The sequence below is a fragment of the Trachurus japonicus genome, chromosome 4 (genome assembly GCF_045865225.1).
Source record: "Trachurus japonicus isolate A0001 chromosome 4, Traja_1.0".
Taxonomy (NCBI): Eukaryota; Metazoa; Chordata; class Actinopteri; order Carangiformes; family Carangidae; genus Trachurus; species Trachurus japonicus.
In genome coordinates, this window is record NC_140910.1 from 4,417,131 (window position 1) to 4,433,676 (window position 16,546).

Sequence of the window (16,546 nt, forward strand, 5' to 3'; positions counted from 1 at the left end):
TAACTGAAAAACAAATAAATAAATAGAAATATTGCGCACATGTTCACTGGGTGTAAACAGTCAGAGCGCTCTGTCATCCTATTGGTCGACATCAAGGTTCACATCGTAGGAGATGTCAGGCAAAGAAGAAAAGAAAGGAAAACCGGGGAGGTTAAAGCGGCCGCCCCGTGTAGAGGCTACAGTCCTCAACGCAGGCGTCCCCGGTTCGAATCCTGCGTCGGGCAGACCTTTCTTGCATGTCATTCCCCCTCTCTCTGCCTCCCCCTTTCCTGTCTATCTCACTATGTACACTATGTCCAATAAAGGCAAAAAGCTAAAAAATATACTTTAAAAAAAGGAAGAAGAAAACCCAACCCTTCCACCCACACACACACACACACATAAAGACACAGACTTTTTTCTAGTGTTCCTATTTGTATTACTCAAAGCAAGGGAAATACTCATTTCTCTTTAAGCGAGTGAGCTGAATCCTAAAGCCACACCCTCAGGGTCATGTGATTTTTAGTCAAGGCAGAGGAGAGGAGGAGAGGAGGAACAGCTCTAAAATCATTAACCACATGGAGGGATAACTGAAGCTGAAGTTTTTATTCAGATCAGACTTTTAGAGCAGGAGAACAAGGTAAATAATGTTCATATGATTCTGTTGTCTCTGTGTGGAGTTGTACAGAGTCAATGTTACTGTTTTCACTTTCAGACTGACTGAAATACAGAAGATGAGTGATTGGGAGGAGAAAAGGGGGAACAAAATAAAGACTCCAGGATCTACAAAGAACAATCCATTTAAAGATAATCTGTCCTTCAGTAATGAGCCTGCAGCTACAAGGTAAGATACGTGCAAAAAAATTTTCCAGCTTTTTGTTTTTGTACTGACAGTCCAGAAAAAAACAGGAAATGAGAGTAGAGGGAGATGTAGGATATCATGCATGTCGCAGTTTAAGATTGGTACTTGATCTAAAATCCACCAAGTCTCCTCGCAATGAACAATTTATCAGTGTGAGATCTTCTTCAGTTTGAGAGTAGATAGACACTAAGAAAGCCCATCTTAACAAGATCTACATGTAGATACACTGTCACTCCATATATCCAAGAAAGGAAATCACAAACACTAGAGCTACACGTTGTTCCTCATTCATGGAGAACAGGAAAGGGCTGAGCAATAAAACTAGAATCTCCACCTCCTTCACTCAAAGGAGTTTCAGATTACATCCTGTTTATCTACAAGGACTTTGACCTTAAAGGGACAACGAGGAGTTTTGGAAAAGCTAAGCGTTTTCACACTACATTTATGAGCCTCCGCTCATGTTTTCATTCATCAAGAATTAAAGTCAGAGGTTCAAATACCAAATATAAACTCGTTGTCCCTTTAAATGAATGAATGAATTAAGTACAAACGGACCCTAAGTATAATCTCTGGTGCTGATATGGCTAATTGAGGAAGAACAGAGAGCTGTCTACTGCAGATATTATACTCAGAGGCCATTAATACCTCATACAACCCCCCCCAAACTGAACTATCCATTTAAGTCACCAATATGTGATCAGTTCATCCTAATTTAACCTGAAAAATCTCTGAAACATTTTATGGGAATTTCTTCAGATTTGGCGCTAATGTTGGACTCAAGAACAAGCTGATCAAATTTTCAAGGTCACTGTGTCTTCATTAAAACTCTTCTTAGCCACAAGTTAAGACAAAGTAATAATGAAAAGATGTCTCACAAATTAAGGATGTGTGGGGGCGCATGACATCAGTCCGACTTCCCATTTCTCAGACTTCCTATTTCTCCGACTACCCATTTCTCCGACCATACATTTCTATATTTTTGCTCCCATTAGTCCGGCTTCTCATTAAATCGGAGATTCAATCAAGCGTTTCAGTGATGGTGAGCAGCCGCTGTGTCATTAATGCTGCTGCTGAGACGGGGCATACGCACTTTTACCAACGAGCTGCGTATCCCTTTTTAATCTCCTCTCCTTCGGCCTCATGTTCTCACACCAGCTGTTCTGTTATCAATAAACCTGGGCTGGCTATGACACTGCAACCCAACTACACAGCTGTTAAATGATTGGCTGTTTGTCTGTCACTCATAGAGTCCAGGGATTGTCCAAGTCTTTGAAACGTTGTGACTTGTTTCATTCTGATATGATAGATTTTTTTTCTGGATGCACTGTAATCTCTGTTTCGGCATTTTCCTCCCACTGCAATATGTTTTACGAGGCTAAGTTTCTGAAAAGCAGTGTTTTGAAATGGGTTCCATGTTCCTATCGTGAATAACGGGAAAATATCTTCAAAATATGATTAGATGTGGGCTAAATGGATAGATAAAATGATTTTATCTATCCATATACAAACCTACAACCTGGGATTTTATTAAAATCCCAGTTATTGTTTTTGTATTTTGTGTCACATTGTTTTATTGTAGTGGCACACTCATTGACAAGAAAATTTCAAACTGGCACTCCATGTCACAAAGGTTGCCGACCTCTTCTCCAGACGGATCTGGAACTAGTCCAAGAGGAAGAGGAAATTACCTGGAGGATGTGACTAGTTCAAACATTCATTTGTTCATGTTGTCAGGTTGAAAAAACGGGAAAGCTGACATTCATGTTCGTTTATTCCAAGAGAGGACAAACAACGACGTTCCGGTCAACTATTTATTAAATTGGATCATCAAAGGCATCAGATACAAAAAACTCTCCTGTTCAGGAAATCGCAGTCTGCAAGCAGTTAGCTGCAACTACCATCCCAAGAGAGCGAGAATTCTCTGTCATCTGTTCAAAACAAAAACGTTGCATACATTTTAATAAATTCGCACTATGTGTGTGTAATTAACTCTTATTGGTCAGAAACAGGTGGGGAGTGGCTGTGGTTTAAACTTAGCCCTCCCTTCGTCGGTGCCCTCTGGCTGGCACATGTTGGTCCCATTTCCCAGCACACGAACCTCTGGGCCTGAAACACAACAAAACCCTCCCTACACTGACATAAATTTTCCATCCCAGGTGTCTGAGGGGTCAGGGCAGATAATACAGATCATTAAAACTCTTCCTCACAATGCTTCATTCAGCAGGGCTCACAGGCCTCTCATCCTCTCCTCCCTTCGGCCTTGGAGATGTTTTGCTTTCACTGTGGCTCTGTGTGCCCTCAGCTTACCTCTGAATGATCAAAGAGGTTACTGGTATTTATTACATTATGAATCAGGCTCAACACAAATCTATATGGTTTGCTTACAAGTTTCAGTTGCCTTTAAACTCAATGGGCCCTAATTTCCTAGACCGAGCGAAGTCTAAGTGCAGCGCAGCTTCGCCACGCCAACGAGGCGTGTCCAGGTCCATTTCGCAAGTTTGGTGGGCAGCGTGGCCTGACTTAGGCCAGCGCAAGCCCTCCCCTTGTCCCCCCTACCGGCGCAAACGGCAAAGGGGGAGGAGAGAGGGTGCGAGGGAGACAGGAGGAGGAGGGAAAGGCCGATTCGGATCTTCACCAATCAAATGAGCTCCTCTCCTCACCTTTAACTGCGCCGCGGGCGATGCGCGCTGCAAGTTTGTCATTTTATACTTTGACATGGACAGAGGAAACAGCGACGCCATAGGCCGAACCTCTCCCAGGAGGAAACAGCTGTTTTGGTCCGGAGGTCCGAGCTCAGAGTGGCCGAATAATGAGTTTACTAATATCCTTAATCAGGTTTGATCTGATACACTGAGAACCGCTGCCCAGAGTAAAAAACAAAACTAATAAACTAATAAAGAAACTCACATTTATTCAATTCAATTTATTATTCCCTGTGTAAGACAGATGAGAGGTGTACACTAATCACAACATAAACAAACACCATGCGGGATGGAATCAGCGTAAAGGACGCTCTCTCTCTCTCTCTCTCTCTCTCTCTCTCTCTCTCTCTCTGTCCGTCTCTTTCTTTTTTCTTTTTTTTTCTGTGATGAGAGATGCTGAGTATAGGCTATATACTGACTATCTGACACCGAGGATGTTGTGGTGGGCTAAGAGAGATGATGATTTGTGTTTTGTTTTTCATTACCGGTCGCTCGCCGCTAATGAATTAATAAGTAAATAAATAAATAAAGCGGATCATCACAAGGCACAGTGCGTATCTCAACACGGCAGCAAAATGCAGTCATACTCCATCCTGACAGTCCTGCTGTTGGGACATCCGCAGCTGCTTTTCAGTGCCAGTTCGTCCCTGCTGTGTTAATTCAGGTGGAGTTTCCATTACGCGCGCCACAGCCTTTGATCTCTGCTTTGATCTGACGTCAGATGTGACGGGACAATCTATATAGATATAAATTCACGTGTTGATTCCATTAGTTGCATTAAATAGTGGTTATTGTGGATATTTATTGCATTGAAATGTGCCTGGAACTGTGGAAATCTGCCCGTGAGGTCTTGGTGACGTGTGTGCACTGCACGTCAGTCAGCCAAACTTCCACTGCACCTGCTGCACTGAGGGTAGACCTGGTTTGAGGTGGCGAGCTTTCAGCGCACCCTCGGCGGGACATTTTCGCACGAAACTTCCACTGCACCAAGCTGAATCTGTGACGCCTCCCCCTGCTGCGCGGCCACGCCTATCTCAGCGCAGCGCAATCTACCAATCTGCCAATCTGACTTTGCGCTAGGCTGCGCTGGTCGAAACTTGCATTACACCAACTGCGCTACCTTGCGCCACCTGCGCTGCGCCACCAAACTAGGGCCCAATGGGTTAGGAAAAAATATAAGGCACAACAGGTTAGTTAAAACACAAAGCTAAACTCTACTACTACTTAAAGTGAATGCATAAACAGGTACATAAATCCTTCTATGTGTCCTGGCTCCTATCTCTCCATATGTTAACAATTCGTACCACGGGGCCAGTGCTTGATTCCCTCACATTCTTCAACAGGACACAACAGCTCAAATACAGTTCAGAACATCTTACATAGTGGCAAATGTTTCACACCACACAGGATTAACTTGTTTAATTTGGTAAAATGAGTAAGTGCTCAATCTAATAAAACAATCATCAGTGAGATATATTCAGTGTTGATCAGTAATGTCAAAGTGGAGAATATACGTTTAGTGTTAGTTCTGATGACATATCTATGTGCAGTTTTGCAGTCTCCAGTGTAGAGACACAGGTTCAGCTTTATCTCATCAGTCAGTGAGACAATGGCGCTCTGTTTTATTTGTTAGTTAGTAAGGCACAATATCAAACTCAGTTAGTAAAAGGCAAACATTTCAGTGTTAAGACAGTTTTCACCCTAACAATGTCTTCACAGAGAGATGGACAACAGTGGTGTCTCTGTGGACGAGCAGCCGTCCTGCTGTGGTCTCTGTCAGGACATGAAGGATCCAGTCTCCACCACCTGTGGACACTGGTTTTGCAGACAGTGCTTCGCCTCATATTGGGACCAGTCTGGTTCTTCAGGAGACCCCTCCTGTCCCACTTGTGGAAAAAGACTGAGAACCAGCAGGGGTGGACTGCAGACAGCCAGTGAGAGCATCGCTGTGACAGGCTCAACAGGCAAGTCATTGTAGCTGTTGTATTTTATTTGCCCAATAACAACACAGTTGTCCTAAACTGGAAATGCAGACTTTAGTAAGCATTTATTAGGCATGTAAAACCAGAAGGTATTTGTGATATGAATGAAATTTATGAACAAATCATAACAGTAACTGTTTTTTGCAATGGCCTCTAGCTGAGTGGTTCTCAACCAGGGGTCTACTGACCCCTAGTGGTCCGTGGTGTAATTGCAAGGGGTCAGTGAAAGTATCCGCCAAACCTTCCAATCCGGCCTGCGACTGAGTTCTAATAGTTAACGTAGGCTACTGTATTTCTTGGTCGCTGTGTGCGCCTGTAAGTCAATGCGCTGGGACACGGAAACACGCTCAAAGTGTTTGTGTGTGCCTGTGAGTCCCTGCACTGGGATAAAGAAACACCCAGGGGCCTCATTTATCATTGTGGATACACGTTTTTTTACACGCTCTTTCCCCCATTTTGTGCATACGCACTTTTCTCCGCCTAATTTGGGATCTATCAAACCAAAACCTGTCGGGAGAAAGTGCAGAAATTTACGACCAGTCTGACCATGGCGTACCGTGATTTACACGCTTTTTGAAGAACAGACTGTTTTTTCCCCTGTGCATTTACACTAGTTTGCTCCTAAATACTGGCTTTATAAAACACATTTCGTTTTCTTTTGATATCATATTGATATTTTCCCCCTGCATGTAGGCTACACCTCTTCCACAACTAGTCTGGAAAATAATTTCTGTGCCGTGCGTGTGTGTGAAGTAGCCAGACTGGACACACACACAGCGGGGGACGACTCTCCATTCCGACATTCCGAAATACCCCCACTTCGAAACACCGCCCCCCCCCCTCGTCTGACGAAGAGCTACATTGCTCGAAACGTATGTCACTACAATAAATTGACACTGAGTCCTGCAGAGCTGCGAGTGCTCTTGTTTTTTCTATTAGTTACATTGAGACAATTATTTTTTGTATTACATGTTTTCTTAAATATTATGCTTAAATATGGAAATGAGACATTATCTAATTGAATATGCGTGAATTTGTGTACATTTCCAGACCCGAAATCTGAAGATTGGATAAAGCCACTTTCAAAATTCTTGTTTTATTTTGTTGACATATTAAAGTCAAAAGTTTTTACAGAGGGGATTTTGGATATCTCTTTTTATCACTCTGTAAATGAGAAAATACTGTCACCAGCCCTAAAAAAAATCAAATGTCGCCCTGTTTTTAGGTATAAATTGTTGTATAAATCAGGCTGTGAATGACATATCAACAATCCCCTCTGTAAAAACCTTCAGAATATAGGCAGGAATACAACTGGAAGGTTTGGTGTCTGTAAGTGCTGCTGAACTGGAGATTTCAGGTCCAGAGTATAAGAAAAAGCTAATTTTGAGAAAACGGCCTTTAAAGATTCTATTGCAAAAATTCCACAAATTGGCTCTATGCACAGCTCTATTTCCTGAACTTAAGGCAGCTCCTTTATTTCCTGTCTTACATTATTGGACAAACTGATTAATCCAGGTGTGTCTGACCATTGTGACTACTCAGACACACCTGGATTAATCAGTTTGTCAGTAAATAAAAGAGCTGCCTTGAATTTAGAAAGTAGTGGAGCTGTGCATAGAGCCCATTGTTATTGGAAATAAGGGTGTCTGGCCACTGTGAATTCCAGGTGTGGGCCAGTAGGTCAGAGAAAGTAAAATAAAAAAACAAACAAATAAGAAAAACACTTTCGGTGTAGTTGGGCTCATCTGTAATATGACAACCAATGTTTTCAGTTTCTCTATGTCTGGCTAATCATCCCTGGCCCATGTCAGTGTCACATCCGTTTCACCTCTGTCACTGAGAAGTAAGCTACTGCAGAACACGTGTTTCTGAGGATCGATGTTAATTTTAAGCCCTGTACCAGCGCAATTGGGACATATTAAAAGCATGGTTAAAAGCAAAACAACAATGCTCACATGTATAAATATGGACTTTTTTATTGTTACTGTTACGATCATGATTCTGTTTACTCAATCTCCTCTCGTTGATCTTGTGCTCTGTATTTTTTAGTATGTTACTGTCATGATGTAGTGTCATGCACTTGGTTTTATCTCATACTGTTGATAATATGTTCTGTATTTTTAGATTAGCCGCCTATGGACTGGTGTTGAAAATTAGCACTTGTGCTAAACACACTCAAGCAAAGCATCTGGTCTGTCCACTGGAACAGTCTTAATGTATTTGTGATGTCCATATCAAATAAATAGAAAAAGAGAAAAAAAAGAAAAAAAAGAAAAGAGATATTAAATCTCTCATCAGTTCATTCAGACGTCTGATGTGTAAAAAAAAAAAAAAAAAAAAAAAGCCACCGCTGTGTATCGCGCTGTCTCCGACGGCATCCAAACACTCGTTTTTTACGGATGACAGCTTCCGCGATGACGCACTTTGTAACGGGATCTTATCGCTCGGTGAGTTTCTGTGCTGTGTCTTTTGTTGTCTAGCAAGTGAGAGTTGCTGTTTTATTTTATGTGAGGATTTAAATCGATTTCCTTTCCCCATTTTTAAAAGTCCCTCCGTGCTGTTCAGAGCGCATCACGTGATGCTTCTAAACGAATCACGCTGTCGGAAAACGACACCAGCCAATGAGACCCTCCCTCGTACTTTTACGATTCGTTGCTGGTACAAAGGAAATTACCATTTTTGGAGCTGACAAATTAGTGCAGGAGCGAGAGAGCTTCACAGCAATACCTGATATGACAGGAGTGTGAACAGACGCAGCTCAGTATGCCGCGATAGAACACTCAGTTCTGGTGAATTTAGGAGAAATCTACAGGCGACACCAGTCAAAGTGAAGTAAAATAAACACCCATAATGTGTATTTTAGACCATTTCTTTGTATTAGTCTGAAAGAAGACATGTTATGGAAGCAAAATAGCCCAAAATTGATAAGTGCATGAAAAAACGATGTTTTTGCCTGCCGTGTCTCGCCTTAAATGTTTTCGAGCATTCAGAGCTATTTGCCTTTGCATCTTTTTTGGTAGCTGATGAAAATAATCAGTTCAGGTTGTCAGACTCTGCCTCTTTTCTCTCAGCAGATTGTGGTCTGCAGGAGGTTTTAGATCAACATAAGAGCAGTCTAACGAGAAGATGTGAACGAGTGACTGAAGGAACAGATGGAACAGGAAGTGGAACCCTCCTCAACAGGATCTACACTGAGCTCTACATCACAGAAGGACAGAGTGAAGAGGTTAATACCCAACATGAGGTGAGACAGCTGGAGATCACATCCAAGAAGGAGATCCTCCTTGACACTCCAATCAAGTGCGAAGACATCTTTAAAGACCTACCTGTCCAACAGAGAGACGATGTCTCTACAGTCTCACCTGTCCAACAAAGACCCATCAGAGTGGTTCTGACAAACGGTGTCGCTGGCATCGGAAAAACCTTCTCGGTGCAGAAGTTCACTCTGGACTGGGCCGAGGGTTTGGAGAACCAAGATGTCAGTCTGCTGGTTCTGCTTTCATTCAGGGAACTGAACCTGATCAGAGATCAGCAGTTCAGTCTTCTCAGGCTGCTCCATGTTTTCCATCCAACATTACAGAAGGTCACAGCAGAACAGCTGGCTGTCTGTAAACTTCTCTTCATCTTTGACGGCCTGGATGAAAGCCGACTGTCACTGGACTTCAACAACAGGGAGGTTGTGTCTGATGTCACACAGATGTCATCAGTCAACGTGCTGCTGACAAACCTCATCCAGGGGAATCTGCTTCCCTCAGCTCTGGTCTGGATCACCTCCAGACCTGCAGCAGCCAATCAGATCCCTCCTACATGCGTTGACAGGGTAACAGAGGTGCGAGGCTTCACTAACGCTCAGATAGAGGAGTACTTCAGGAGGAGATCCAATGAGGAAGAGGTGTCCACAAGAATGATCGCACACATCAAGACGTCCAGGTCCCTCCACATCATGTGTCAAGTCCCAGTCTTCTGCTGGATCAGTGCTACAGTTCTGGAGCACATGTTGACCACAGACCAAAGAAGAGAGCTGCCCAAGACGACGACTGACCTGTTCTCACACTTCTTGCTGGTCCAGACAAACAGGAAGAAGAACAAATATGGTGGGGGACATGGGACGAGTCCACAGGAGCTGATGGAGGCCGACAGGGAAGTTCTTCTGAAGCTGGGGAGGCTGGCGTTTGAACAGCTAGAGGAAGGAAACATCATGTTCTACCAAGAAGACCTGGAGCAGTGTGGTCTGGATGTCACAGAGGCCTTGGTGAACTCAGGACTCTGCACTGAGATCTTCAAAAGAGAGAGTGTGATCTTTCAGAAAACAGTCTACTGCTTTGTTCATCTGAGTGTTCAGGAGTTTCTGGCTGCAGTCTACATGTTCCACTGTTTCACCAACAGGAAGCCAGAGGTCCTGGAGAACTTCCTAAGAACACATGTTGATTTGACCCTCGATGAATTCCTGGAGAGAGCCATGGAGAAATCCCTTATGAGTAAAAATGGTCACCTGGACCTTTTTGTTCGCTTCCTACATGGTCTCTCTCTGAAGTCCAACCAGAGGTTGTTAGGAGGTCTGCTGTGTCTGAGAAAGGACAGTCCAGAAATCATCCAGAGAGCCATCAACAACCTGAAGGAGATGGAGGGTTATTTTATGTCTCCTGACAGAAGCATCAACATCTTCCACTGTCTGACAGAGATGAACGACCAGTCAGTTCATCAGGAGATCCAACAGTTCATAAAGTCAGAGAACAGATCAGAGAAGAAACTCTCTGAGATCCAGTGTTCAGCTCTAGCCTACATGCTGCAGGTGTCAGAGCAGGTTCTGGACGAATTAGACCTGAAGAAGTACAACACATCAGATCAGGGACGATGGAGACTGATCCCAGCTGTGAGGAACTGCAGAAAGGCTCGGTGAGTCCAGACATGATCATTCTGATTACACTGATGATGGTTCATGATCAAACTAACTGTAACAGAGATTCCGAGTCAGAGTGATGTGACTTAGTTGAGTCATTCACCAACATTATTTGGTCAAAGCTAACACATTAACAGATCTCCAGAAACTGATGGTTGAACACGGCACACACAGCAAGAGTGGAGATCTAAACCTGAGAGCGAAGCTGTTTGACTGTGATGGTGGAGCATTAAAGTCTGTCAATACATTGTGTTGATGAGATGCACTCAGCTGCTTTCTGTCTTGTTGCTTTAGAGGAGTGGTATCAGGAAGTGTTGATTTTCACAACACAGGTGTGGCTCTATCAGAGCAAAGTGGACCACTTGGTGTTATTTGACACAAGGTCAAAGGTCATGTTTCTGATCAGCTCTGAGAAAACCAGGCAGTGCACACAGATTAGAGTGAGCTGTTCATTCAGACATACTATTCTGGGGTCAGTCTGAAAGGTGACATGATTTTCCTCCTTCATCTGAAATTAAACTGCAGGTCTGAGGGTTTCATATCAGTCAAGTCAGTCAGAGAAGGTGAGCTGAACCACAGATCACAGAACAGGACATTATGTCCTGTCATCAACTGTGTTACAGTGCTACAGTTTTAATCTGATTTAATTCTGACAGATTTTCTCTCTTCATAGACTTGTTGGCTGTGGACTCTCAGCCACTCACTGTGAAGTCGTGGCCTCAGCTCTGAAGTCCAACCCCTCCCATCTGACAGAACTCGACCTGAGTAACAACTATCTGGAAGATTCAGCAGTGAAGGTTTTGTGTGCTGGATTGGAGAGTCCAAACTGTAAACTGGAGACTCTGAGGTCAGTTCACTGGACGTCTGCCATAGTCACTGTGAAGGTTCAGTTTGTCATTGGTGTCAATATTTGTGAGACTAAAGCAGTGACTGATTATGACCCTATATTACGTAAAGCAGAAGTAAGCGATCCGGTCGTTTTGGCTAACTTCCTGTCAGCCGATGGAGTTAGCAGTCCCCGCCCTCGTCCCTACATCACCGCATGCACGCGCATCCCTTGGCTGCACACACAGAGAGGACCACCCCTTTATGCCGTTCTCTCTCCTCATTGGATAAAGGTTGTAGGATACAAGGAAAGTTTTCTCCTCGGCTTACAGCAGAGCAGAGTGACTGACAGTGACAGACCCATGTTTCGGACCAAACACTATTTAACTATATAACTATTTAAGACTTATATTAACACAAACATTCCGCTTACTAATGCTTTAAGCTGATAGAAGTGTGATGATGACTGAGCTGGAGTTTGATGAGCACCTAGTCTGATCTCCACTGTGGAGACACTGATGGCTCATTGACATCAACGTGGAACTTTCAGCTCATGGTCAAATTGACATTAAAGGGTTAGGAGGTTTAGTTCCTGCCCACACTGTCTGTAAAGCAGCCTCTGATCATTTATCAATGAAGTTATGTTCTTTTATCTTCTATTCAGATTGGAGCGCTGCAGGTTGTCAAAGAACAGCTGTTCTTCTCTGGTCTCAGCTCTAAAGTCCAACCCCTCCCCCCTGAGACACCTGGACCTGAGTGGAAACGACCTACAGGATTCAGGAGTGGAGGATCTGAGTGGTTTTCTGGAGAATCCAGACTGTAGACTGGAGACTCTGAGGTCAGACTCTGTTTTATTTCTGTGCTGTGATGCAGAAATGAGGCTGATATAACCCAAATCAATAGCTTGAACATGTTTTTTTTTTGTTTGTTTGTTGTCATGTCACCAGAGTTCAGCCTCACATGTTTTGTCTTTAAAAACTTTAAAAGCATCGTCAGCAAATCTCTGAACAACCTTCTTCAGCTCTGAACAGATGATGAGACATTGAAAACTGTCAACAATGAAGTCCATCTTCAACTCACTTCTTTTATTCTTTATTCAGATTGATGAGCTGCAATTTGTCAGAGATCAGCTGTTCTTCTCTGGGCTCAGCTCTGAAGTCCAACCCCTCCCACCTGAGACACCTGGACCTGAGCTTCAACAACCTGGAGGATTCAGGGGTGACAGATCTGAGTGGTGTTCTGGAGAGTCCAGACTGTAGACTGGAGACTCTGAGGTTAGGATAAGATCTTTGATCCACAACTGAATCTGATTGATATTCACTCAGAACTTGAATCATTGACTTTGATGTCATGAATGAAGGACGTTTGTACTGGTTGTTGTTTCATGTTTCCAGTTGTTCTTCTCTCACACTGAGAGTGATTCTTCACTTTCAACTCATTTCACTTAGTCCACCTCAATAATCAATAGTCTGATCACTTCACTTCAACGTTCACAACTCACACAGTTGTGTGTGGTTGTGTGTGATTGTGTGTGTGTGTGTGTGTGTGTGCGTGTGCGTGTGTGTGTTCTACTGGTTGAATGTGTGTGGTCAGTGATTAGTCAAACATATCTGATCAGTGTTGAAAATAAAATCACTCAAGTCCATAGTTCCAGACTTTGCTGTAGTGCGTGAGTTTATTAATAATCCAGAAAACGGTGAGCCTAGTGTTAAAGAGCACGGGTCTCATTTATAAACCTGTGTATAGGATCCTTAATAAAAAAGTGTACCAAAATTTGCATGTGCCAAAAAATATTTAAATTTATAAAACCCTGCGTTTACATACCTGTAAGCAATCTTCTCTTTCTAAATGACAGAGTGCCTACAAGTGTGTGTACCTGAATCAGCTTCATATCCCTCCCCGTACACATCCTTTTTTAATGATAAATGGTCAATGCAAACCACCTCATGAATGCAGTCCACATATAAATGAATCATTCTAGTCATTGATCAGATACTGATCATTGATTAAATTCATCTGATCAATTATCAATAAAAGTATCTTCTGTTATTCTTTATTCAGGTTGAAGTGGTGCAGTTTGTCAAAGATCAGCTGTTCTTCTCTGGTCTCAGCTCTGAAGTCCAACCCCTCCCACCTGAGACACCTGGACCTGAGTGGAAACAACCTGCAGGATTCAGGAGTGAAGGATCTGAGTGGTTTTCTGGAGAGTCCAGACTGTACACTGGAGAGTCTGAGGTCAGACTCCATGTTTTACTTTAGTGCTGAGATGAATGTGATGGAAAAGTTGTGTCGACACCAACCTGCAGGCATGAGGCAGATATTATACTGATTCACACTGAGGGTCGTCATGGTGACAAGTTGAGCCTCACATGTTAGTTGTCTTTGAAAATGTGAGTGTGAGTCCACAACTTGAGTTTGCATAGAGCCACAGGTGGAGCTGGCAGCAGCAGCAGGCTCTGATTAATATAAATAAGATGTTTTCTCCATCTTGATATGACTGTTTTAACCTGCTTCCGGTTGCTTCAGCTGTTTGACTTTCATTTTCTATACCTGTTCTTTCTAGACCTTCTTCAGCTCTGAATATGATTATGAGACACTGAATGCTGTCACCAAGGAACTTTGTCCTCAACTCACGTCGTCTTTTATTCTTTATTCAGATTGGAGCGCTGCAGTTTGTCAGAGATCAGCTGTTCTTCTCTGGCCGCAGCTTTGAAGTCCAACCCCTCCCACCTGAGACACCTGGACATGAGCTACAACGAACTGCAGGATTCAGGAGTGAAGGATCTGAGTGGTTTTCTGGAGAATCCACACTGTAGACTGGAGACTCTGGGGTTAGTAGAGGGATGGGTCAGTCCATGCTGCTGTCATCAGTGTTGTCATTCGCAATGTAGATTATTTTGACAGGTGTTGTAGATGTCCAGGAGTGAGGCATCAATGATTTTTCTTCCTGCGTTCACAATTGCACTGCATGTTTTTTTTAGTTGGAAGTGATAAAGTTTCTAAATCGCTAGGGATCATTAAGATTTTAATGGGGTAACGTGGGCTAAATGTACAAGATAACATTTAACCCGACTACTCCAATCCAATTTAATGATACCAGATCAGTTAAAACTCGTCTGACCTGAGATCATCACAGTTTGGTTTAATGAAACAAACTCAAACAAAACCTGATCATTTTTTTCTGACTGCTGTTGTGTTTATTCCTATAGGATTTGTGAGTACGAGGTGATAAAAGCTTCCAGAGACAAAACCTGTGAGTACTGAAACACTCTCTCCTCTTCATCAGTCCGACTGAAATGAGTTTGGGCTCATTTGAATTCCTTTTTTTTTTTGAGGTACATATGGTTTGAACTGCTGGAAAACATCTGCTCAGTTCTTACAGAAGTCTAAGCTGAGTTTGCTTGGCGGGAATCTGGACCTTTCAAATTGATTCACTACAGTTTATGTGCTTAATGAATTGACTGAAAGCAATATGAACCATATGGCCAAGTGTTACGTCCCAGCTCATGCGGGGAAAAGGGACGTACATAAAGAACCAGAATGTAAATGGTTTGTTGCCATCTGTTGTTTATTGTTAACAGTTCTTTCAGTAAACAAGATAGGCAGTAACAAAAAGGTAACACTTCGGTGTGAGTGGACCGGATGGGGAACTGTGAAAACAAAGAAAATAACAAACCCAAAAGATTAACTAAACTAAACTCTCTCTGCTGGTTTTTCTAAATCAAAAGAAATACAATGAAACAAAAGGAGCTCTAGTCTAACTAACTAAAACCAAAATACAAAGGCAGTCTCCTCAGAAACGCCTAGTGGAAACTAATACACAGAATTAACCTCAAGTGTATGCAAATGGAAGAATCAGTGTTGAATCTTGACCGTGGCCCCACTACCGAATGCTCCAAGGCACAGCACGCCACGCCACGCCACGCCAGCAGTCAGACCCAGACTGCGTGATCCAGAGTGAGAGAATGACAGCCAGGTACAGATCCCCTCTTAAAGCCGAGACTCCGCCCCCAGCATTGCGTAGTGATAGGCTCACTCTGATCAGGAACACCTGGACAGGTAATAGTACCGGAGAGGAGGAGAGAAACACAGGAGCAGAAAGGAGCGGAGGGGAGAGAGAAGAGGTTGCGGCCTGGGGCCGTAACACCAAATGGAGATCATCTCTGACTTATGATGAAGAAAGGATCAGCAAATGCTGATTTCTGATATGTGTCTTGTTTCTTCTCCTCCCAACAGGTGTCTCTTATGTCAAACTGGACCCAAACAGAGCAGAGACAAAGCTGAAAGTGTCTGAGGATGACCCAACCCTGAAAGTCTCTGAGGATGACTCAAAGTTGAAGGTAAGAGGAAAAACACTGTATCCTGATATTCCATAATAGTGATCATATCCATGTTCTTTTGCTTATCCGGGGCCGGGGCTCAGTGACAGCAGGTTAGACAGAGGGCTCCAGTCATCCTGATCCATCTGTTGATCTCCCACTGACTTGGCTTGACTTGGAGCTGCGGAATCTCCTCCTAAATATCTGCTTTCCAAAACAGGCATGCTCTTCTACCTGTCGATGAATACCATAAAAGGGTTTGAGGACAAGGGAAGACCTTGGCGTCCAACTTGCACTGCAAATGTCTGTTTGTGCTGAGAGACATAGCTCTCTCTTTGGTTGTACACATGGACTGAATGGTTTGTAGCAACAAGGGTATTGCCTCAAAGTAATGCAGGACATCTCACAGAGTTTCCAGGGACATGTTCCTAAGCCCTCTCCAAGTCCTCAAAACAAATGTAGACTGGCTGGTCAAACACCCATGTGCCCCTCCTTAGATTTTTTAATGGTGTATTGTTTTGTCCATCCACGTCACTCCTGTGTACATGATATCTATAATGTTGTATTAATATTCACATGGCCTCCAAGATGAACTGATTAGATTTTGGTCATGGTGACAAAACATTTGTCGTTTGTCTGCAGAACCTGCTGCTTTAACCACTCAGATGCAGTCTGTAAATTTTTACAATGGCATCAAATCCCTGTGTCTAAGGACACTGAGGACTGTGGAACAAATCTGTTGGCTTCACTCAACAAATTTTTGTACTAAACCAGCTGATGTTCTTTCACTTTGAATTGCAGCTGTCAAGTTTCACACCTGAACTGGAAACTGAATCTACACAACCCGCATACAGGTAAACGTGTGATAAACTCAGTTTTAGGCAAAGCACCTTCCTCTTCCTCTACAGCTTCTCGTAAGCCACAGCAGATGTGTCTCCGTAGCATTGGTCTCATGGACGTCTGTCTAGTCAGCCAAG

At 43.2% G+C, this 16,546-nt stretch overlaps 1 protein-coding gene and 1 pseudogene across 2 annotated transcripts in view; both read left to right on the forward strand.

Moving 5' to 3' along the window:
* Positions 1–575: 575 nt before the first annotated feature.
* Positions 576–16,546, forward strand: part of LOC146988303 (protein NLRC3-like) — a 53,183-nt pseudogene continuing 37,212 nt past the window's right edge. The window contains exon 1 of the transcript XR_015035752.1: positions 576–823. The product of XR_015035752.1 is annotated as a protein NLRC3-like (transcript). The remainder of the gene's footprint in view (positions 824–16,546) is intronic.
* The window catches only part of LOC146988304 (uncharacterized), a 29,796-nt gene continuing 18,516 nt past the window's right edge, over positions 5,267–16,546 (forward strand). The window contains exons 1-10 of the mRNA XM_085775274.1: positions 5,267–5,507; positions 8,546–10,421; positions 11,099–11,272; positions 11,915–12,088; positions 12,351–12,524; positions 13,312–13,485; positions 13,908–14,081; positions 14,460–14,503; positions 15,487–15,590; positions 16,371–16,423. Of these exons, the coding sequence (XP_085631400.1) occupies positions 5,267–5,507; positions 8,546–10,421; positions 11,099–11,272; positions 11,915–12,088; positions 12,351–12,524; positions 13,312–13,485; positions 13,908–14,081; positions 14,460–14,503; positions 15,487–15,590; positions 16,371–16,423 (3,188 nt within the window). The remainder of the gene's footprint in view (positions 5,508–8,545; positions 10,422–11,098; positions 11,273–11,914; positions 12,089–12,350; positions 12,525–13,311; positions 13,486–13,907; positions 14,082–14,459; positions 14,504–15,486; positions 15,591–16,370; positions 16,424–16,546) is intronic.